The 20000-nt window shown below is 37.4% G+C and overlaps 1 protein-coding gene across 4 annotated transcripts in view; it reads right to left on the bottom strand.

Annotated features, from left to right (window-relative positions):
- Nucleotides 1–20000, bottom strand: part of LOC138042691 (calcyphosin-2-like) — a 30088-nt gene that overhangs the window by 2721 nt on the left and 7367 nt on the right. The window contains exons 5-18 of one of the 4 annotated variants that reach the window (XM_068888653.1): nt 17611–17675; nt 13431–13503; nt 11829–11912; nt 10081–10121; nt 9539–9623; nt 8635–8702; nt 7766–7858; nt 7321–7488; nt 6657–6750; nt 6069–6187; nt 5152–5261; nt 4110–4264; nt 2150–2269; nt 314–410 (exon numbers count right to left, since the gene is read on the bottom strand). In XM_068888653.1, the coding sequence (XP_068744754.1) occupies nt 314–410; nt 2150–2269; nt 4110–4264; nt 5152–5261; nt 6069–6187; nt 6657–6750; nt 7321–7488; nt 7766–7858; nt 8635–8702; nt 9539–9623; nt 10081–10121; nt 11829–11912; nt 13431–13503; nt 17611–17675 (1372 nt within the window). Of the gene's footprint in view, nt 1–313; nt 411–2149; nt 2270–4109; nt 4265–5151; nt 5262–6068; nt 6188–6656; nt 6751–7320; nt 7489–7765; nt 7859–8634; nt 8703–9538; nt 9624–10080; nt 10125–11828; nt 11913–13430; nt 13504–17610; nt 17676–20000 lie in introns of all 4 variants that reach the window. The other 3 variants (XM_068888652.1, XM_068888655.1, XM_068888656.1) reach the window with 3 other exon arrangements.

The raw sequence follows: 20000 nt of genomic DNA, 5'->3' as shown, positions 1-20000 counted from the left end.
TGCATTATGTATTTGGTGGTCTGCTTTTACATACAGTGTAGGGTCTGGGACTCTTGCAGACTCTCCTTATGGCATTTTTTAATCTCGTTTTATTATACCTGTATAATATACGTATTTCTGCCATTAAATTGCAATAAATAAAACAACTATAAAAAGAGCAATACCACTAAAATTAAGTTGCCACCTTAGAACACAACTTTAGAGCTAATTAAATTGCTAGGTTGCTGGATTGTTGTTAAAACATGATCTGTGACAGGAATGACCTCCATTTTACCTGCCACACCAAGTGCTACTCTACTGAGGTCTGCATTACCTGACACAACTTTGGGATGCTTCTTGGTGCAGTAGAACTTTCTCATGTTATTCAAATTGACAACGCCAGTCTTACTTGGATCAAGTTTGCGGAAAACCTGTTGAATGTGATACATCCAGTGCAAATACATGTAAGCCACAAGTACACAACAACTAATTTTGGTGATTTTCTAGAAAATTCATGCGATAGTAATTATCATAATTATTATATTAAAGGAAGCACTCAAAGCAAATCAAATTGTTCTATTAGTCACTTAATGTCACTGTTCCTTGGTATCAACATAGTTAGCTTTTAACGCATAGCGTAAAGCGCAATAGAACGAGACAACAGATGTATTGGCGTTTTTTGAGGGGAACACTGCCTTGCGACTGGTTAGCCTATGCGACTTCCGGATTGCGTGATATAGAACAACCTCACTTATCTCCCCAGCACTACGAGCTGATTGGTAAACAGCACGTGCTGGATCGGACAAGAGTATTGGTAGCGAGCAATGTACAAAGGCAAACAAGCCAACAAGCTTGGGGGAAGTTGCTGCGCAGACTGAGGCTTTTATAGCTAGACTCTGTCTATTAAAGTAGCCAGTTGTACAGCTTCTTCTATGAGCAGGTAGGTATTACACGTGCTCTTTAACAGTTATGAATGAGGCCTTAACAGATTTGGCCAATGCAGGTGTACAATATAAACTGATATCTAGGAACAAAGTCACTATGTCCTCATTTTATTTACAACAGAACCATTGATTTTATGATCTTGAACGACCGACTACAAAGAACACGAAGATAACTAACGCGACATGAATAGCCCCTTTTAGTATGGTCACGTTCCATTAACCGTATTTTACTGATGGGGCAGTAAAATCTCATTTGAAAGTGAAAATTACACAAAAACTTTACACAGGAGATTAAATTAGGTCTGAAGTTAATGTTTTAAAGAAATTTCAGAAGTTGTGCATGCAGGACGAAAATGCAAGAAAACAGGAGAACATACAATTACAGGGAATTTTATGAAGGGGAGGAGAACTTGTGAAACTACCTTTCAGAGCCCAATTTTTGGCATACAGAGATAGGTTCATCATTATTCCACAAAAAGGAAAAGCTATTTACTAATAAGACCTTTTGAACAACAATCTGCAAACTGTTTCCAAATTTTCTTAATTAGTATACTAATGATTTATTAGGTAAGTGTAAGCAAAAATTTAAAATAACATGATTTACAAAATGGTCATGATGGCGGTTGTGCCATTAAATAATTTTATTTTTGAAAGCTTGCATTCGGTTGGAATCAATGGCTTAAGGCGGCTCAAACCATTTTTAACACTTTCAAGAGTCCTTGTCATGAAAAGGATTGACACTACAACACTTTATCACGTACATGTGTAACTCTTACAGCAATTGTTATGGTCCCATATGAAACATCAATTATTGCTGAACAAGGTGCAGTCATTTTTGTGACGTAACAAGTTACCACGGAAACAGGAAATTCTTGCAAAATCAGCCTATATTTTGGCTTCAGTTGTTCGTATCTGAAAAATGATTTTGGTGACCCCAATTTTTTATTGCATAAAAGAGATCAGCAGGCCAAGATGAAACTCTCCGCAAAGTTAAAAAAAAAAAGAAATCCGGAATAAGAAATCCGGAACAAAAAACCCGGAATCTAATATAAGAACTTCAACCAAAGGCATACACTAATTTGCGAAACAAAACGAAACGAAATGAAACGAAACAAATACAGAAAGAATCCTAATCATTCATTAAAGTTAACCTTCGGGAGATTTCTTATTCCAGATTCTGGATTCCATTCCGGATTCCTGGTTTTGGGCAAACCCGTTGAACTTACTTTTCTGACCAATGATTTTCTTAGTTCACTCATTTCACCAATGAATCCTCTAGAAAACTCTCCATAGTCTAAGAAGCCATCAGCATTCACATCCAAGGCATCCCACAAATCATCAAAAACCTAAAACAAACAGTTACAACACAAGATTAATTGTTACAGAAGCAATTGTGTCTAGGGACAGACTACATCTCTGAGAGGTCATAAATTATTCAAATTCCATTCAACCCTGAATTCAGGCTTTTCTATCATTAGTTGTTTCATATACAATCAGAATTATTCAAACATGCTATATACAGTCAAACACAATTAATTTATGAGTCATAAGACTTAGGGTTCTTTTAAAGTGCTACTATCAACATGACAAAAAAATCACTTTCTACAGATAATTTTGAAAGTGGCAGGCGTTTGCTTAACACCTGACAAGCAAAATTTTGGGCGCTTCCTTTGGATTTCACGGTCCGCCATTACTCAAATTCAAAACTGACTGATTGGACTTCGGAGAGTTGTATCTATATAGGGAAAAGTGACGTCACTTTACTCACTAGCTTATTAAGGGCCATATGTAACACTATTTTAGAGTGTTTAAAACTCAAAGAGTAAAATTATCGTTACATCAGGAACAAGATGATTCTGAGCAAAAATGACCTTTATCCAGGCGAAATGCCATAAACTTGAAAACCATCGAGCTGCCTTTTTTCAAGATTACCCAAATGCAGTCCGTTTCCATCTTAATCATCTTTTCATTGTATTTCTTTTACGTTGTTCAACAGTTTTGAGTGGTTACAGTAATGTTTCATTCTACTTTTTGGGCATATTTTTTGGTGTCATGAATTGCATCATTTTGTGTGACATAGCCCCTTTAAAATTAAGTGTGTATCTGCAAAACAAGAATTTTATCTGAGAGCCCGAAACTCCTGTGCTGCATATTAATTCAGCCATGTACACATGAATTGCATTCTCAAACTGGTGAGTCTTGGATGTCATTTTCTCCTTGATCCAGATCTCATAAGATTTTAAAGTCAGTATAGGTGGACCATTAAATAAGAAAATTCCTTTTAAAATAAACAGGTGTCTTTCTGAAATCAAGGTTCACTTTAGTGTTACAGTTAACATACTTTTGAATCCAAAGAAAAATAGTTTTCTGTAGCACTTTAAGGACGGTGCCTGCTATATTGATATTGCGCATACATTCTGCGCATCTCCAGATACTCGAATTTCCTATCGGAGATGCTTACTAATACAGGGATATTTTTGCACGGTTTCAAACTATCCAGAGAAAGTACATCTTATAGTAAGTACTCTTGGTATCCAAAAAGAAAATTGGGGGTAACCATGCATTTTTTAGAGATAATTTAAGCTTCAATTTGAGAAAGAATGCCATACATTGCTTTGTATTTTAAAGCTTTTTACAAATATTATTCATGAATTATCTTTGAAAAATGCTGGGTTACCCCTAATTTTCTTTTTGGATTTCAATAACACTTGTTAAGATCTACATTTCCTGCATAATCACACACCGGGGCAAAAATATCTTTAATTACTAGGCACCGTCCTTAAGTCAGATTTTTTATTGTTGCAATAAAATTATTTTCGAAATGTATGTATTTGAAACTTGTGGGAGTTATAGACAAATGTAGAAGTGATCCTTGCACTTAACTGGACAATTTAATAAACAGGTGTCTCTTGTATAATCCAGGCGGCTTGAACAGGATTCGAAACACATGACCTCTGCAATGCTGGTGCAATGCTTTACCAACTGAGCTATGAAGCTGTCTGTCTAAGAGACTACAATATTGCTTAAATTGTCCAGTTCAGTGCAAGCATCACTTTAATAATCTATGTTTCATAAAAAATATTAATCGTTTTCTTTACAAACAACAACCAAAACATGTGAGAGATCACACAGTTATTCAGTTGACACCAACACTGTAAAAAAAAACCCTTTGATGAAATTTTTTACCTCCTTGGGAATTTTGATGTGATAAGTTTCCAGTGCTCTTAGCAATTCCTGTCTGTCTAGGAGCCCATCACCTGATTGGTCCAATTTTCTAAAGTGCTGACCAAGACCCATTAATGTTTTGACAGCTCTTTTTTGAAGCTGTTTCTTGACCAAACCTGGAGATAATGAATGAATAATAATAATAATAATCATCATCATCATCATCATAACTACCCGTAATTTACTATCAAATTATTGCAAAAACATTATTAACCCATCCACACGTAAAGTGCCCCCAATCAGCGAGTAAAATCGTCTGAGGTTAGACAGAGTTAAATCTATACTTGTCTCACTTTCAATTGGAGAAGGGTTAAAGGGGACGTAGATGTTGTCAAGATAAACAATTAGGGAGCCGAATGATGCAGATTCACTCTTTGCAGCCCTACGTGCTAATTCTGCCATGACCACTTCCTAGATTTGCCTTTGGTGTTTATCTTTTCACCTACATGTAACTGCATGAGAATACCTGGCAGTTTTCTGGTCACCTCCTATCTGAGTTTTAAATCTTACACCTGTTTATTTCTTTCCTTCAGATAGTTCAAGTGGAGTGCATTTTAATAGTAGACCAAATTGACGTACATTTTCTTTATTTAGACTTACCTTATGTGTCCTAAATCTTTTTTGCATTGAAGTAGAAGCTCGTGACCTTGAAGTGTTTAACTCTCAGACTGGTTCAGAGCTTGTGGATTTTCCCACGCATGCAGCTTTGATCTTATTTTTGTTTACATTTGGGTGTAAAATTAGTGTCCTAAAATTCCCAGCTTGGTTCCAAGAAAAAGAGTTGCAAGTTACATGCTTCAAGGTCATGTTGAACAAATCATTAATTTTAGTCAATTTTATACAAAATAATGCCATATATTGCATAATAGTTGGCCATGAATATAAAACATTATACACAATAATTGCTGTATGTCCCTTTATACAAGGAGGTAAATAGATATAGAAATATCAATAAACTTTCATTAATTTTTATTCTTATCAAAATCATTAGTTTAATACTTACATTGTACATTTTCCAAGATCTTTGTTTGTTGTAATTCTTCTTCAGAAATTGGATTAGCCAGTTTTTCCATTAATGACCTTTTATCACCAAAAGATTGGCAGTTCTCAAACCTAGTACAATGTTTAACACAATTCATTTAACATTAGGAACAAACATTTATTTACAGTTACTGTAATAATTTATTATTAATATACAGTTTAGAGACTTGTGCCTTCTTGAATGACTGGTCTAGATTCTCTGTTACCAACCACCTTTTTTTCCTATTCTGACTTTTTAGTTTAATATTATGACTTCTCATACCAAAGATAAAGACTTGACTTTGTTTTCATGCCTGATACTTAGGGGTAAAAGAACCATCATGCATAAGCTTGCATATTATCACATTAATTAGCCATGGCAATTACAAGTTACCCGGGTTTAACAAGACGGAACTAGAATTGCCATGTGAGACACATTGCCGGAGTGAATTAAACTCTTAAAAGTGCTCCCTCTTAGCTCATGTGAAACAACAACATGAACAGATATTGATAATTATGGCAAGAAGATAAAGTTTTTGAAGGGAAGTAGATGTTAAAAGAGATGCCAAGTTGAATAATATTGCCTCTTTTCATCCAGCTGCAATCCTTAATTCAATTGTAAGCCTTTGGCTGATTGTTGAACAATCCCATTGATGTTACGAGTGTCTGTTGTAGGTTCAATCTAATCACTGACCAACAAGTATGTTCAAATGAGCCACACACCCAAACTAATTTAAAGCTTAGTAAGACCAGTAGTCAGTGACAATGGCATCCTTGTTTACACTGTAAATTTAAAATGAAACTTTTAAAAAATGACGACAATCAGTCCTCTGTTAGTGGTAATTCCTTTGCAACTCTGAGGTAAAACTGGCTACTCTTCTTTATTAGAGTCATGCTTACAGCTGTGATTCCCTGGCTTGCACATCCACATCACAAATCCTGAAAACTACAACTGGACGAGAACTTACAGTCTGTGGTAGGGATGTTTGTGAGGCTGTCATAAATGATAAATTGGCACCCTAAAAATACATGACATTGTACATGGTTAAACAAAAAATTAATAATGACTCTATCTGAAGGGCCTGAATAGTGTCTCTCCATTTAACCTTGTTGATCTGCATTGGCTCAATAGTCCTCATCATTATAACCCTCAAGGGTGCTAGAGGAATGCTGCATTTTAAATTTGTGATCACTGGATGGGAACCCTTCTGTAAGATTCTACAGCGTAGAATATCCACTCTTTCCACAGCACTGTCGTTTGAGGTATAATAATTATTATTGTTAGGAAAAGTTGTTGATGTTGTTGTTGAACAATTATTTCCTTATGTAGCTTATATTGTGGCCTGATAATGAAAAAGGATCATGAAAACCACGAATTGGAACTTGGTTTTCTCTCTCTCTGTTTTCAACCCATCAACCTCAATTTTAACAAGTGACCTGCAACAATGTTATTTACCACAGTCATGTATTTTATTGGTATTAGCTTACCACACAGATATCCAAAAGAGTGTAGGGTTGCCCCTTTTTCCTTCCCTGAACATGGCTGTAACTACCTCGCTGAATAAATGGAAGAGCTGATGATCTGCAGAGTGGAGGGGTACAGTGTATCAGCATAAATTGGGAGCAGCTGGCCATTACTTGCAGCTAGTACAATGTACTTGCGGTACTTTAAGGGAAAACAAACTGGGAAACACTTTAAAATGATGGGCTCAGATTTCCAAAGTGCATTCAATGCTGCTTCATATATTTAATTATTTTTCTTCTGGGGATAGAATTAAGGGAGGCTTATCAAAATAAAAGGGCTATTATCAAACAACATGCTTTTTGTTATTCAGAATTGCATCGGGTGAGCAAACAAAGATTTCTGGTGCAAAATAATATTGCACTCTTTCTTTAGTTTGCCAATGAATTCTCTCAATATTGTTTATACCTGTAGGCCAAGAAGGACATTATCTCATATTACATAACAGTCATTATAATGAGCTCACTTCAGACTGTATTGATTTTACCATTTTAGCAAACTGGAAATTTAGCCACACATGTACAATCCTATGCCTTGGAAATTCTCTTGAAGACTAAAAAATTATTGTGGAGCATTGGTATCAATGACAATTATGCGGGGAGACTAAACAAAGAACAAAATGAATTAAACCTGGTGCCAAATTGATGAAACTCGTAGAGTGTAAGAGTGTTGTCTGCAGAGAAAAAGAATCCATTCAATTCTCTATGAGCATCTCGACCATTTTTGGTAACAATCCTCGCACCAAAACGAACTCTCTTTGACAAGGCATTTTCTGTGTTTGGGCCTTTGTTAGGGCTTCTGTACATGTGCAAAAGAAATTAAATGTTTGCATTAACTTTCAGTATGAAGTAATTAGACTACAAAAAACGAAATTAAAAATATTAGATAAATAATTATGACAATAACAAGTGTATGTGAAGGCTTGTGAATGAGTTTCATTGTTGAGAAAAAAGTAAAACCTGTAAAAGACTCCTTTCTAGCAGAGTATTCCAATTAAAATACATGTAGTATAAAAGGTGACTATACCAAATATACTTCTACAAACAACGATTCTCTACTGATCAGGATTGTCCACCTTGTGTTGTAAAATTCCATTTGCTTTCGTTCCTTGGGTCCTAAATCTGCAGGGATGGAGCTGGCATTTTTTTCAGGATCAGAAACTGCAGCCCTGCAGCAAAAAGACAAAAATCATTGACTTGTGACTTAGCTGCAAAAAAAAAAAAGTTATCTAGAGCAGGATCATCGAAAGTAGCCAGCTTCCGGCAAAACAATACAAACATCTTTGTAGTCTAACCTACCTCATTTTTTGAGAGCTGATGAACATTACTCTTTTCTTTTTTAATTTTCACCTCTCCGTTTTCAAACCACTTATGTCCAGAAATTAGATGCCCGCCTCACTTTGATTTATAAAATTTATAATAATTATTAGGATTGTAGGCACTTTCTCATTGGTCAATAGCTGTGTTTAGATGAGAGCATGTAAAAACGGCTGTGACATCACACAAATTTTGAATCATTATGGTTATATGTTGTTAGATGCCTGTTTTGATTGGCTGGTAGGAAATATGAGCGTGCATCAAGAAAATCAGTTATTCTGTTTCAATCAAGAAGTAAAAAAAAAACAGCATTTTCCTTCATTTGTCGAATCATTTTTTAGAAATATTTTATTAAAGCAACAGAGGACTTTTTTCCATGTTTACATAGACTCATCTAAACACTCACAGAGTTCTCCCCCTCGTGTATAGATGAGGCTATGTAAACACAGAAAAGGTCCGCTAAATATTGCTTAACTGAATTATTATTATACAGTGTATAGACTTGCTGCCTTTCCATGAGGAATAGGAAAAGATAGGCTGTTGATGAAAATGAGATTCTTGCATTTAATGAAACTTACAAAAACTAAAAATAAAAACCCATAATAATTTTATTATTAGATACGGGTACCTAGAAAGTTGATCTACAAGAATTGTTTCCACAATCACGTCTTTCTTCTTCTCAGAGTGCAAAACTTCCTAGAAAAGAAAATTAAAATATGCTATCACTTTTTGGAAGCCTAAAATTGAAAAGGACTCTGCCAGGTGTAAATGCATAACCCTCTACCAATGACTTGCACAAGAAAGCTGGTTTACTATGATAGCAAGTAAACTTAAAACAAAGCTCTTTTAACCATAGCCATGCAACTGCTACTGGCACCATACAAATGAATGAAATCAACAATCAAGAATAGTAAAAAATTAATAGCCCAAGAGCTTCAAAGCGTCTATGGATTGAGACACAATGCTAGATGTGTGTTGCGTGAATTGCAAGGGTTTTATTAGAAGCCAAGACATGGGTACTAGCATCCGTCTTCGCTGAGTACAGTACCCACCTTTGCTCAAAGGAGGTCTCAAGATTAAAGGCCACTATATATAGGGGTACCCGCTTACTCTATCACAAGGTCCCTTCTACTTCAAAACTTGATGCAACCCCTGAAATTGCACACACCAATCACAGTCTTCCTAGCCAGCAATATCATACCCCACTCACTAGAGAGTCCATCAACATCACCATTCTACTGACCAAACATATCAAACACCACTCAGAGAGTACTTAATCCATTCACTGACACTATGCAAATCACTTGATTCTGAGGATGACTTCGACTCGATGTTGTCGAAATGTCAGTCAATGTCACCAACAACTGTCCTTTTTGATGGACTACTCTCAGAAGGACAATCCTACTTCATAAAGTTAACTTTTGCTACAGCACACTAAATAAAATTATAATAATAATGATATTATTATTTTATTCTCTAGTTGTAATAACCTGTTCTGAAGAATATGGAGTGAGTTTTAGTACTGCTATTACCTCTTCTTGTCTTCTTTTAAACTGAGCTTGTTCCCACTGTGTAGCTGGTTGTGTGCTCCAAGGCCTTTCATACTGGTCGGTCACACTATTAAAGAAAAGCATTCAAACCAAATTCAAAATTAGGACTTACAAGCAACATTTAATTAATTTTCATGATTAAGAAAATGCTAATTGAGTCACAATACTACAATCACACTTATTGTTAATGAAACCTCCACACTCCAATAATTTTGTGCTGTGCTAAGGAGTGGAGGTTCCCTTTAAGACCTATGTGTATAAGTCAGGGTGCTTTTCATTGACCCTGTTCAGAAATAACAAACAGATCTGAGAAATAACCTCAAGAGGTTTCTTTTAATTTGGCAGTAAACTGAGGAAGATATTTCCATAACAAAATGCAATGGTGGTGAAAACCTCTTGTATTAAAATTACTGTACCATTGATTAAAATTATCCCAGAGTTGGTTTTTTTTAGAAGAAAACCTTCACATTATAGGGAAAAGGAGAATAAACAAATTAAAGCAGATCAATCAATAACGAGTTTACCTATGCACGTTTGCATTCTCCACAGGATAAGAAGTATTTGCCTGCTGGAGACAATAACAATTTACTTTAATTAGAAATGGAGGTTCTTTCTCTGTAAGGGGTATTAAGAATGGTATAATTCAGAGATGGTATTTCTCATTCAGCTTGGTGCATTCATGTGTTATCATGATTCAATTTAAATTATTCACAAACAAAACATTTGGAATAATTATTTGCAAAATTAATGTTTTTGACAGTTTTATTGAGCAGCAGTGCACAAAGCACATTGGTTGTGCATGTTCCTAAACATTGCTTACTCAAACCCTGCTTAAGAACATCCTACATAGTTTTTTTAAAAATATATTACTTATTAACTAATTTTTTTCCTTTTTCTTTAATTAAAAAAACTAAAAGAATATAACATGCATGCACAGTGCTCAAATTTAAAAACATTCCTGGTCGTCCCTGTTTCATAAGTCGGGCAACTAAACCTGTAAATTTGGTTGCCCTGATAAATGCTTGGTTGCCCATTGTGCACCCCTTGCGATTAAATGCACACTGTGTTGAGCAATCGCATGGTGTTGGAGCTTGAGTACCCCTTAGTTCTCAGTGTGCACCTGGGGGTTTTTTGTGGAAGTCTGGGTTTAAGTTCAAGCATTTTCAAAGTGTGAATTTTCCTATCAGACAATTAATATTTTTTTGTAAAAGCCACAGATATTCAAAATACGGGAAACGCTCAACTGCAGCAAATTAATTATCGTTAACTTCACAGTACACTAACTTCACACTTCACACTTCTCACTTCTTCACACTTCACTTTAGACATTGACAGTAGAAAACCGTTGAGTAAGTCGGGTGCTGCTTAATATGTAATACATTTTCTGGCTAGGTAATCTGTTGTGTTTTCTTTGGGCAACCAACCTTTTCATTTTTAATACCAAAAACTAGTCACCCAGTAAACTTTCTGGTTGTCTGAGATGACCGGACGACCGCTAATTTTGAGCACTGCATGCATGCAGTGAGAGCACTTGCCTCCACCAATGCAGTTTCAGGGTTCAATTCCCAAACATGGTGTCACGTGTGGGTTGAGTTTGTTGGTTCTCTACTTTAAATTGCTCCAAGAGCAAATAAAGGTTTTACTACGGGTACTCTGGTTTTTCCCTCTCCTCAAAAACCAACCTACAATTTGATGTGTTGATTTGATTTGATTTGATTTCTGCGCTAGTGTCCCCAAACAGTAACCCAGTGCTAAATACAGTTGACACTTCATTAAAAGAACGTTCATTTTTAGAGTAAGTTTCAATCAGGTGTCGTAAAACCAAAACCAAAGTACACCCAATGTAATAGCCCATTTCCGAGTTGCTGCTTGCCTCAGTTTCAAAGTGAGTCCTGGTGCAGTCAACCATTCAAATGGAAATGAGTTGCGTATTCTTATGCAAATCAGACTCATTTCCCTTACAATAGTTGAGCACCAAGACTCACTTCAAAACCGAGACAAACTTTGGCAACATTAATCACAAAGAACAGACTGAGATAATCCAGTAAACCAATAATTACAGGTAGCTGACACAAAGCGCCGGAAAATGTGCACGCGTGAGCCACTATTAGTTTTGGTTTTACTTCTGATTGGTTGAAAAAGTGGCGTGAGGACTTTGAACCAATCATTAGGTGAAGTAGTGCAAAACCAAAGCAATTTGCTAATTAAGTTCGACACACAATTGACAACCGCATTATTATTAATAACTGGTATTTTTTTTCTTAATACTCGCCTCACTTTGCAGCTCTTCAAATTGCTTTTCATGATGTACATTCCTCTCACCATTACCCACACATGTAGCTCCTGCCTGAAAAGACTAAACAGTTAATGGGTACTACATGTATCGACAGTTTACACTTCCACTGATTAAAGGTATACTCAAATACATGTATACCCCAAATTTTTCAATTAACAAGAAACAAACAATCCAGCCAGACTGAATAATTATCTTAAGTACTCCATACCATAAATAATAATTCCGTGGTTTAAAATATCCCTAAGCTTTGGAGGTGAGGTTTGCATGCATGCATCACCCTTTGGCCTCAATGGAAAGCACCCTTCTTGATCGATCTGCATACCAGCATACTGAGGTTCATCCTGCAGTGTGGGGCGAGTAAACTGCATTCGGAGCCTTAGCACTTTTATGTGACTGAATATGCAGCCAAAGGAAGAACATAGAGAGTGTGCAGAGTCCAGAGAAGCCATTGGTATTTGGGCTACAGCTGTAGTCACCACCAAGTTCAGGTACACAGTACACATTCAAGTAAACAGCAAAATATTACCAATGGCACTGGGACCTTATTAATACATCTTTGCTACCGTATTGTTTGCATATTAATTAATTAAAACTCTTTGACATCCAAACTTTAAACCGGCCAGACTTAGTATTTTACTCTGTCTAATGCCAGATGATTTTACTCTTCAATGGGGAACCCCTGAGAGTTAATGGGTTAACCCATTGACTAATTGGAGTAGGTCTTACCAGTAACAGATTTTACTGTCTAACACCAGATGATTTTACTCGTCAATGGGTTAACACCGTACTACATACACAATAATTATTATAGTTGCATTGCTATAGGCAGGAGGGTTTTACTGGAAAATACACCACTCATAAATTTCATACAAAACTACATCCGAGACCCGAGTGGCACATTTTCCATATCCTCACAAGTGAGGATATTGATGACGGTATTTATTTCTGCCTTTGCATAGTTGCTTGAGCAAACAGTCAGTGAAAAATGGCGAGCGATAGATTCGTGAAGTTCTCTGAAGCTGATGTAAAACCCTTCTCTGAGAAACAAGAAAATGTAACACGACGAAAAATACTTCATACAAAACAAAAATTTTTATTCAAGGAGTTGGAACCTTGAAAGTGAAGAAGAAATGCGAAAAAATTGAAGAAATTCTGACCTACGCCGAGCCACAAAAATTTGCGATAAAGTTTGTGCTTGGTGTTAGAAAGAAAAATCACTCCCATCTGTATATAACAAATGGCTTGAAGATAAGAATTTTATTTCTCGTATTAGTAAACAACATTTTACTCACTCACTGCGTATGTTCGTAAAATATTGTTTTTACCACTTGAAATAAAATTCTTATCTTTGTGCCATCAGGTAATATCCTCTATTTATTTTACATCAAGATTAGAATGGTCAATTTACTTTTATCAAATGTATTTATTGATGCAACAAATCACAACACATAAAATTATTCAGTAATTATAACTCATCCCCTCCCCCCCTCCCCCAATGCAGTTATCCAATCCACTGATTCTAACCTTGTATTAGATAAGTGCAACAGTTCATAAGAAAAATTACTGCCAGAAACTCACTTGCAAATCACCTCCTTTAGGCTTCCCAGGCCTCACAGGATGAAATCTTGTACTATGAAGAGGTGTACCCCAGCTCAAAAGAAAAAGAAAAATAATGAGCTGGAGTGTTCTATGGTAAGTTACACTCACTGTCCCTGTTATTCTTTTGGGCAGTTCAACTTAAGGCCAGAAAGAATTTTGTTAAATACATGGTTGTGTTTGATTAGCAGAAGACATTTATTGCAGTGGTGTTGGTGGCCAAGACAACAAAGCCAAGATGGTGGTGATTGTGGTGAAGCTGGAAATGGTCCATTTCCTTATTTTTTTTTCTCTCTCTCAGGATATTCAAGTTGAGTGAAACACCAAAAAAGGTTTTTAAAATGCAGAATTTCATTTTTTCATCACAACAGCACATTTATTTTATAATAGAGAGAGGAACTTAGTTTTACATGTTAACTAAACTCTCCAAGTTCGCTAATGGAAGACAAAGAGTACCAACATTCACTAAGTGGAGAAGTGTCCGATCACTCAAAGAAACAATGCCATAATATTATATGCCATATACATGTGTAATAAACAACTTACTAACCTCGCTTGCTTGGAACTGTAATGGAGAATATTGGCCCTCGGTCAGTTTTACAGCCACAATCACGGGTCAATATTTCCCAGTACAATCCTTGTGCTTGGTTAGTAAGAGGTTAGTAATTCTCACAGCCTAGGTTTTTCAGGGTCAATGAAAAATTATGATACAACAGGACAGAGCTGATTAAACGACCTTTAAGAATCCCAACTAGCCAGTCAGACAAACCAGTTGGCTATTTACAATGTACGAGTGCAGTAGAGAAGTTGGACCATGGACTACCTGAAACAACTTCAGCTAGTGCACAGTGGGTGTTGAGGCTGGGAACTCCAAATCACTAGGCAAGTGCGCTGACCACTTGGCCATGCTGGGAAAAAACAAAGCACCGTAACTTACACTTTTGCTCAACAAAGCATTGGGTTACCATGATGTCTTCAATGGTCATTATTTAGCAAGGGGGGGGGGGGGGGGGGGAAGGAGGGATCTGGTGCAAATAGGGGGGTGGGTCACCAATTTTTTTATGCATGGCCAAAAGGGGGGGCTATATATTATTCAAATACCGGTATATAGCCAGCAAAAATTGTAAGCTGCTGATACAGCTGGAAGGCCCTCAACTATTAAAATTACTTTTACTTTTACTTTTACTTTTATTAATGCCATAAACTTTCTTTATCTGTGTTACACAAATCATCACCACACACAACCACCATCATCATTGACCATCATTATTGTCTGGTTCTGAATGATTATTTCTTGGGAAGTCTTTTACATAATTATTCATTAATCAATAATTGTACAGATTCATCAGACAGTTGTGTATCTTCACAGAACATTTGTAGACACTTCACTTGAGACGATGATAGGTGTGACAAGTTAAGATATATTATGCAATTTATTTTCAAAGTGGGAAAACTGCAGGGACAGCTGGAGTTTTGTAACACAATACAATCCATATTTTATTTGCATTTCCATTTAACATTTGATAGGTTATGTGATATTTTCTTCTTAATTGGGGGGGGGGACACAAAAAAAATTTGAGCATCACATTGTCATTTCCACCAGCCCAAACCCCCCCCCCCACCCCCCCCCCCCCCGTAAATAATGACCAGTTCCTTAAAATATCCATACAAATGAATGAGAAATCAAGCAGAAAGTGCTGCTCCACTAAATGACCCAATAATAGTGCGCATTTGACTATACCACGTGATAAATACATGTATAATACAAAGCAACTGCCTAAAAGAGCGTTCACAAAAACTTGTGGAGGAGGAGGGGGGGGGGGGCGGGGTATCTGATGAGAAATTATCTACCATCCAAAAAATTTGGAGGATCCCTACTTGCTGAATTAAACATTTTCAGGGACCCCCTTTTTGTAACCATAAAATTTGAGACATCCCCAAACCACTTCATGGCCACAAACCAATACACAAAGTCAGAAAAACAAGAGAAACAAATTAAGGAAAAAACAGAAAAACACCTGCAAAGACAAGGCAAACAAAGCCTTTAGAAAGCCAGCTATCTCGCTGATACATGGCACAACCTATGCAGTAATGTGCAAAAGTAATGAGAGCAAATTTCGACAAAATTCGTGCTTTGTTCTGATTGAAATTTGTCGAAAATTCGTTGAACATTCGCTGGAAATTTCGCACATTTGACATGCAAAATTTCATGGAAGTTGGCGAAATTTCGTAAGATAAAACAACATTTCGCTCAGGGCTTGGAAAAATTGGAGAAGCGAAATTTTGAAGCAGCGAAATACATGTATCAACAAAAATTTGCGCTAAAGGGAATGAAATATCAGCGAAATTTTGCAAAATTGAGGAGGTGAATTTTCGAACAAGCGAAATATCAGAGTAACAGGTGGTCAAGAACAAAAAGATCCCGGGCCCTGGTCAAACCTTTAAACGCAGAATCACTCACTTCTACCACTGACAAGCCTATTGGTTGAAAATTGATGCAAAAGCATGAGGCCAAAAGGTCACATTAACATTACTGCAGAGACAGGCTTTTCAACAGTTATGTAAAGTAGCGGACATATTTGTGACAGCACCGCAAGGCATATTTCGAGGGCCGCAGGCGCAAGCTACCTAGCTAGGGGGCTCTGGGGGCATGCCCCCTCAGGAAATTTCTAAAATACATGTAGAACACTCAGAAACACTGTTTCCAGTGTTTCTGGAACCAAGAATCAGTTTCCCAGGCAAGGCTGGAGTTCACTCAAATTCTGATTAAAAAGTAAGTAAAAACAAATTTTAATAATAATTTACATGGCATTTGACAGGATACGGCGATGCCGATCCGCATAATTCCCTAAAATCCGCATCCTCCATATAATTACGATATTTTCCGCATAAAACAGAAAAAATTCTTGATATTAGTTACAAAGCAGCTGATTACATGTACCATCCTCACAAACATAAAATCCAAAGAGATTGACTATTTTGAAACGCTTATTTACTTGAACGTTGAAAAAAACATGCCATTCCACACATTTTTCGGCAATGAGCCTCGACTCTAGTTAAATCGTTTTCATAACATACCCTAGGCTCGAAATTAAAAAATAAAATACAACAAGATATGAAAATTTAGCCGCAAATTATAGTCCCAAATTAAATTGCATCATTTGTAAAAGTACAGACAGTCATTGCGAAGAAGTCTTACAAAACAGAATAGGAGCCCGCAATACGCATGTGTAAAAAACCGCTGAAAATGGTGAATGATGGAGGAATGGATCGTGGTCCAACCAAATTGAAACAAAATTCACTCCTCCAGATATCTTAATCGCAAAGGGAAAAAATGCAGTCGCAAATGTGACAGTCACTGTACTGGTTGCAATTCAGACTGTATTGATCGCAATTTCGAGTCCTGATTTACCAAAAGCATGTAAATAAATTGGATGGCCTAATTATTAGTTCTATAATTTTTTTACATTCCTGCATATAACCCAGTGTAATATCCACATAATCTTTAATTTTTTCCACATCCTATCAGAAGCCCAGTAATAAATAATAAAACAAACCCCTCAAAATAATATTGGCATCAAAGTACTGGACATGAAATGGAAAACCATCGGACGAAACATTTGGCCTCCGGCCTAAAATGAAAACCCTGGCCTGCTGCAGAGAAAATCAACACCAAGAAACTAAACATATATCATCGATCATGATAACAAACTATTTTCTCGGAAGAAAAAAATATCACACAGTAGTACAGATTGTATGAAGGTCCAAATCTAAAGTCTCATAGAATAAAAACCATTGCTAAATGAAATCTTACTGGGAGCAGGCTAAAAGGGGTGTCCATTCAAATGTGCACCCAAGAAAGCAAAAATTAATTATGATGAAGGAAAAGGAAACCAGACCACGTACAAGGGAGTAATGTAGGCCTGTCAACCCCATTTTACACTCTTGAATATTATAATTATTTTGTAAATTATTGCGTTTACATTGGTTAATGACAATTTTTGTTTTCATTATTTAAAATACGGTAACCCCCATGAGAGTGTTTATATCTTTTAAACACCTTCCTTTTTACCTCTAATTTTTATGGGGGACCCCCCAATTTCTCACCAGTCCACCCCCCCAACAAGTTTGTGAATGCTCCCTAGACACCATTGAGCTGTACCTCACACTGCTGCAAGAGTCGGGAGTATGCAAATAAGGACCATCCACTGTCAGTGGTTGAAGCAGCTGTTTAAAGAGCACATAAATCACAATAATTATTAACTTAAAGTCATGTGAGGAAATTTTTAGTTGAGTAAACAAAAATATTCAACTGGACTTGCTTGCATACAGTTTTCACATGCAAAATTGAGTTATATTAGATTATTCCTTTGATTGTTGGGATAAAGTGATTACTCATGAATTCAAGGAAAAATTAGACACAATAAGAGTTAAAAATCAACTGGTATCATTGAACATGTGCACCAAAGGTAACTTCCATGACACAAGAATCAAAGACAGAAAGGTGAAAATTAAGAAGTATTTGCATTCTAGGTAAAGAGCTTTAAATTACCCCAGGGCAAGGCTCAGCAACAGAAGGGAACAAGATGACTGAGAAATGCTGACTTATTTTCATTTTGTTCCTTCCCTTCTATTCACTGAAAGCACTGTGTGATCAAGTGCCTTAATATCACTGTTCCTTGGTATCAACATGTTTAGCTTTTAAACGCATAATGCAAGGCGCAATAGAACGAGACAACAGACACATCAGCGTTTTTGAGGGGACACTGTCTTGCCGGTGGTTAGCCTATGCGACTTCTGGATTGCGGGACATAGAACAATCTCACTTATTTCCCCGCCACTATGAGCTGACTGGTAAACTGCACGTGCTGGATCGGACAAGAGTATTGGTTGTCAAGCAATGTACAAACTAAGGCAAACAAGCCAACAAGCTTTGGGGAAGTTGCTGAGCAGACTTAACTGCCAGACACGTACAAGGCACTGCATCCCCCCAAGACAAACACACGTAAAGCAAGATTCACATGTGCGAAAAACTGGTCGGTAACAGAAGCCATCTTACGTGCGACTGCATGTAAACACTCTTTGGAGTACAAATAATAATATTATAGAGCTGGTGGCAGTCAGAAGACCAGTGACAGAGTACCTTAATGAGCCAATCTGGCACGCCGGCAGCAGCTGCCATAGATGCGGCCCTGATGCAAAAGCTATGCCCTTAAGGGTATGGTGGAGAAGACCAACCACAATGGCGCTATCTCCAAGAAGTTGAGCAACAACAGGCCTGGTAAGATGGCGCTCCGATTGAAAGCACAAAAGTAGTCCCTGACTTGGCATGGTTAGGAGGACATATCTATGCATGGCCATAATGGTGAAACGGGGAAAAAAGTATGTGAGAGCGTGAGGTAGTGCACTAACTGGAATTTGTCGGTTTTTGACGACCTTATGCAAACTGTCATGTACTGCGGGCAATCAAGATTAGGATAAAAACAAAATGCAATCAACAGAAAGATCAGTGCTGGAACAAACATACTGATACTTGTTACAGTAGAGAAAATAATGCAAAAAAAGCTGAAGTAAAGGCAGTCCAGATCATAGAAAAATCCCTAGGACTAAGCCAGGACTGCAATATAGGACAGATGTTGCAAAATACCCCAGGGGTAACCTGGTGGTTGCTGGCAGTGGCAAAGGTGCGGGCAGTTACAGTTGCAGCACCAGGACCATGAGGGCTTGTTGAAATTGCAGCCTATAGTGGACTGGACTCGGCAAGGTTTTCCCTTGGGATCAGCGAAAGGACAGTCGTCCTGAGTGTGGTAGGAACTCGAGCAAATGGAGCAATGGGGCTTAGCTAAACATGAAAATGTTACGGTCCACAGCTCCAGGTCTACAGTGTCCTGGTGAGCTGATGGACGAACGGGTCATCGTAGCGCACCAGCAAAAGTGTTGGTCATAAGAACACCAAGCCATGCCCTTTAACTTAGTTACTGCTCTACTTATAATTAAATTTTGCTGGCATTTGATTAGCTAGGGTAGGCAGCAACTAGCCAGCATGAATGCCATATAGGCGTCCAACCATTAGTGAACAGAGTCAAATGTGGGTCTTCTCTTCCCGACCATGGTAAAAGGGGAACCCATGGGGCCTAGGGCCAAATCGTCCAATCTTGGCTGAAGTTTGGAGGTCTGGGTCTCATTCAGTGATTCGGGTAACAACAATGCAAGGTCTACGTACTCACTGTGTAAAAATAATTTTGTCCTCCAAATTATGGTTCACTGGCTAGAAAAGACCCAAAGGAGAGGCCATACTGGGAGTAAGAGGGCGTAGAACCGCTTGAGGTGACGAGTCCAGTCGTTCAGGCATACGAAAGGCTACAAAGACATTGGAAACCATTTCCGCAATGATGTCCTCAATGACCGTGCATTGGGCTGGACTTAAGAGATTCGATCTGTTGGGATTTGCATAGGCGTTGTTGGATTGTCGAACAACTCGCCGATAGAAGAGGACGAGTCTTCCTCTGACTGGATGCTGTCCTAAATGTCTGATTCGTGGACCGGTGCGGA

This window comes from Montipora capricornis, chromosome 3 (assembly GCF_036669925.1).
Source record: "Montipora capricornis isolate CH-2021 chromosome 3, ASM3666992v2, whole genome shotgun sequence".
Taxonomy (NCBI): Eukaryota; Metazoa; Cnidaria; class Anthozoa; order Scleractinia; family Acroporidae; genus Montipora; species Montipora capricornis.
Note: the sequence above shows the minus strand (reverse complement) of the source record. Positions and strands in the feature narration are given on the sequence as shown.